We start from the raw sequence: 4,293 nt of genomic DNA, 5'->3' as shown, positions 1-4,293 counted from the left end.
GTGATGATTATGCTAGGAGTGTAAAATTATGAGTCAATTTGCATCGGACGATACTTAAGACAATGGACCATATAAAAGGGAAGAGAGAAGAGAAGCTTCCGCCACTTCCTTCCTCTCAACCAAGGTTGACAATCATAATACATTAGAAGGGCCTAATAGTCGACGTGATAAAAGACGATAGGATAGAGACAGTGAATTGGTGACGATGATAAACAATATTTATGAAATTAACCTGCTTTTGATTAACAAAGTCCACGAATTATACTATCTCACTGTACTTTAAGTAGCAGATAAACCTCATTCGTGCAGCAGTGGCTAATTGTTTCTTGTGGTAAACAATCATCACATGCAAAACCACCGTAGTAAACTAGTATAGAATAACCTTGTTTTGTATTTTCTTATTTCTTCAGAAATAATTGGTATCTTTCAAGAATTTTGTAGAAGCTCGAAGATGATGAAACTATCAAGTGCCATGAGAATCCCCGTTGTTGCGGCCACTCACATTTCTGCCACAAGGAAGCTTATAACTCTTAAGTTCCAATTGATGAGAAACAGAAGAAATTCTATTTTACAATTCCTAAACTCCAAATGGAATGAACTCCATAAATAAAATATAAGGAAACCAAGAGAAAAAAAAAAAAAGTTTTTAGGGTCATGTGTTGTCTACTCATAATAATTCTTATTAGGATGATTAATTTATGCCCCTTCCATTTTCTATTACCAAGAATGCATTAAGATAAGGTCTACTTTATTCTAATAAGAAATTGTGATAATTAAGCAGCAGCATTTAACAGACAGCAGAGCAAAGTTTAAGAGGAGATAAACATCAGCAGCCTTTTCCATTCGGTTTCTATGGCTAAGCATTCAGAGGTTTCAGATACTAAAGCCAAGGATGTGGATTTCATTTCAGAACTTGAACATAAGGCCATACATACTGCAAGATTTGGTGAGTTACTTCTCAAACTATATAAATATAGTTAAATATATACAACCAAAACATTACAAGGAATAGGATATAAGAACAGACAACCTTGATCTTACAATTCAAATCTCCTTGGAAACTGCAGTATCACGACCGATTGCTATCTCCTGCAACCAAAGTCCACAGAAGGTAAACATGTTTATTGTAGGAACAAAAAAGATATATTTCATCTAAAACTTTGAACATGAAACATGTTGATAAACTGATAATAAATGAGACTGATGATAACCAAGAGAACATCACCTATTCTAGTGGTGTGTTTAAACTCCAAAATTCAAGCACACAAATAATTTAAATGATATATCTAAGATTCCTCATTTTTGTTTGATAGAGAACTCATGAGGTTCAAACATCATTATCCAGATGACACAGACCTGATCCAAGCCAGCAAAAGGAATCATGACACTTTGTTCATAATATATTAATAAAAACTGATGTATCACACAGAAACAATCTAAATAGTTATCGCACATTTCATTCCGGAAAGCAAGCAAAGTTGCATAAGAAATCTTGCAAGAGAATAACTTGCCTTCAGCATTCCATTATTAAGGAAGACACATCTGGATGTTATGGCATTTCCATGATCTAACAACCATCCGACTTCCCACTGAGTTTCACCATCTTTATTTTCACCAGACAAGGACCATAATTGCTTAGGCAGTGCTACTAGGCCATGAACTTCTCTAATTGTCTTGAATGGCAAATCCACAACAAGTTCATGGAAAATATCCTGCAAATGTGAAGCTCAGATTAGATATTGATGAATGACAGCGCTATAATAGCTGTCGTAAGTTAAGACTTAGTGTGTGTGCAATATTGCCAGACTAATCCTATCAAAATGTAGCTATATTGCTGTAATGCATGGCAATATCGAAACACATCGACATCCAAAAAAAGACCAGGGAACACTTTCAGCCTTCAACAAAGAAACATGCCCAGAAAATACCTCAATGTCAACAATGCTTGCACAATCCAATCTGCAGTAGTGTAAATAGCCCATGTACTAAATGAAGTACAGGATTTGTCAATACATCTGCAATAAGATAGTCTACACTCAAAAGTAAAGCATATATAGTCTACACTCAAAAGTAAAGCATATATTGTTCCAACAACTAGCATTTCTTTGCAGTAAAGTGCCAACATATGGGTGAAATCAGTTATCCAGCATCATCCAGAAACAATAACTGGATAGTATAGCATTACTGTTAACCGATTAAAATATACCCATTGCTGAAGGTCTCTTTCACAACATACCAAGGAGAGAAAATCGAGATCGGTAGAAATTAAGAAGAAATAATGTGTAAGAAGAAAAGGGCCTGCAGCCAGGAAACATGTATTTTAACAGGAAAAACATATTGGACATCCTGCACAGAAACTAAGAGTCAGTTGATGATTTATCTTTATCCAATACAGGATCAGATTCCCATCAGAATTCCTGCTAAGGTGTGAATTTCCGTAATGCACTTAGCCGGAACAGCAATTACAAACCCCAGTTTGCCCCTTTATAGACCAGTCAATTCAAGAATTTAAATAATGCACCAAAGACTCAAATTTTAGCTAGCAAACACAAGTCTGGTCCTTATTTACATTGTTGATGAGACACTTAAATAATTTATTTAACTTCTAATAGAGCTCTTTGAAACCATAACAACCTATTTAAAACAAAACCTTTAAAGCACTAACAAATAAATCTTCACACCTTTTCTAGTTGATATTTTAACTGCAGTAGTTTTAGACCTAAAGGGAAACTTGGAGCATTGAACTTGATCGAAGACTTGGTTGGGCCTTATTTATGCTGGCTTTTCCCATCTAATCAGACCTAAGAGAAGGGTTCATCCATCACACATGAACCTTCATTTTATAGAAAACTATAAATATATATATTGTGGCATTTACAGGGTCAAATGATGGTCTCAAGAAATGTATGGAGACTCAAATAAAAGATCTCACCTTGCGTTCACTCTGTAATCTAGCAATGGCTAAGGAAGTACCCTGCCAAACTCCAACCACCTCAGAGACATCCACCACTGCAGTGGTCGCGAACGCAGAGTCCCTAATGGCGCACCCACCTAGCAGTTCCCCATTCCGAAACGGCCCATCCCAGTGCTCTGAGAATACCCTTATCTTCTCCAACCACATCGCCCCTTCTTCCACCAGAACCACCTGAATCACCCTTATCCTGGCCTCCTTATCCCGAGGATCCACCAAGCAGTGCTCCAATTCAAGAACCTTCTGCCCACCCGGACTCTCCATTGGGCAAACGGCAATGAAAGACCCGCTAGAATCATACGCAAACGCCGAGACCTGGTTGTCCTCCCCCCCGACGACCCTCTCCTCGACGCTGTACCTCGTGGCGGCATCGGCCTCGCATCCGACGGTGGGCAAAAGCTTAATCATCTTGTAGGTGAGCAAAAGGCCACCATGTTCGTCGGCGAGGGTCGGGCACTGGGTCTGCCAATCGAAGACCTGGACGCCCCACTCGCGGAAGGCCCCGGGGACGACGTTCTCCGGAAGCTCGACAGGCGCTCCTTCGGAAGTGAACTCGACGCCGAAGCCGTCCCATTCGCCGGACACTCTCCGCGCGAACTCGACCCAATCTGGAACCAAAAGAAAAGCACAAATTCACACTACGAAGAACAAATTTGGATAAGAACCCGGAGGGCTAAGGAGGTAAATCGGACTGGATAGAGCCGTCGAAGTGGCGGCGGCGGTACCCAGGGGATGAGAGTCGGTGACGATGGGACCGGCGGCGGAGTCAGAGGCTGACGGGGAGGGGAAGGAGAGGAGCCGGTGTGGTGGGTAGTTGCGATGGTATCGTAGTCTGGGGGTTTTGGAGGAGGAGACGGCGGCGGGGCTCGTGATGGGGGCTTTGGGTGGAGTGAAGACATGGGCGGCGAGAGAAGCCATCGCTTTCTACGCCGGCGTCTCGAGAGAGAGAGAGACGAAGGAATCAAGACGAAAAGAAGAATGAATAAACTGACCGGAGAGACTCCGATAGGCATCCAGTAAATGCAGCGGTTATTAGATTGGGATATGAGATTGGGCCTGATGAGGGCTAATTATAGGGTACCTATGTAATTTAGGTATCTCCAGTATTTTGATTTTTATATTTTAAAAATTATATTGATATTTTTATAATTATAAAAACAAATTATTTAATTATATTTATTTTCGTACCGTAGACTGTACTAACATAAGATATTACACATGTAAAAAATAACACTAAAAAATATTTAAAAAATAATTTTATTATTCTCATAATTCAAAAGATATTAATTTTATAAAAGGATAATTTCTATAAAAGCTTCACT

The 4,293-nt window shown here is 39.6% G+C and overlaps 1 protein-coding gene across 3 annotated transcripts; it reads right to left on the bottom strand.

Annotated features, from left to right (window-relative positions):
- Window positions 1-881: 881 nt before the first annotated feature.
- On the bottom strand, window positions 882-3,994 carry LOC135583441 (uncharacterized). 3 transcript variants are annotated; one of them, XM_065162372.1, is made up of 4 exons: window positions 3,664-3,994; window positions 2,933-3,579; window positions 1,512-1,712; window positions 882-1,089 (listed from the first exon to the last, which is right to left on the bottom strand). In XM_065162372.1, exons 1-4 carry the CDS (start codon window positions 3,887-3,889, stop codon window positions 1,045-1,047), a joined length of 1,119 nt encoding a protein of 372 aa, XP_065018444.1. In that variant the 5' UTR covers window positions 3,890-3,994; the 3' UTR covers window positions 882-1,044. The 3 variants fall into 3 exon arrangements, 2 of the variants coding, with proteins under 2 accessions (XP_065018444.1, XP_065018445.1); XM_065162373.1 differs by having other exon boundaries at window positions 3,697-3,994; XR_010498542.1 differs by lacking the exon at window positions 882-1,089 and adding an exon at window positions 1,929-2,015 and having other exon boundaries at window positions 1,663-1,712; window positions 3,664-3,992.
- Between the last annotated feature and the right edge of the window lie 299 nt (window positions 3,995-4,293).

The sequence above is a fragment of the Musa acuminata genome, chromosome BXJ3-8 (assembly GCF_036884655.1).
Source record: "Musa acuminata AAA Group cultivar baxijiao chromosome BXJ3-8, Cavendish_Baxijiao_AAA, whole genome shotgun sequence".
Classification (NCBI taxonomy): domain Eukaryota; kingdom Viridiplantae; phylum Streptophyta; class Magnoliopsida; order Zingiberales; family Musaceae; genus Musa; species Musa acuminata.
The sequence above is the reverse complement of the archived record's forward strand: the minus strand, read 5'-3'. Positions and strand labels throughout refer to the sequence as shown.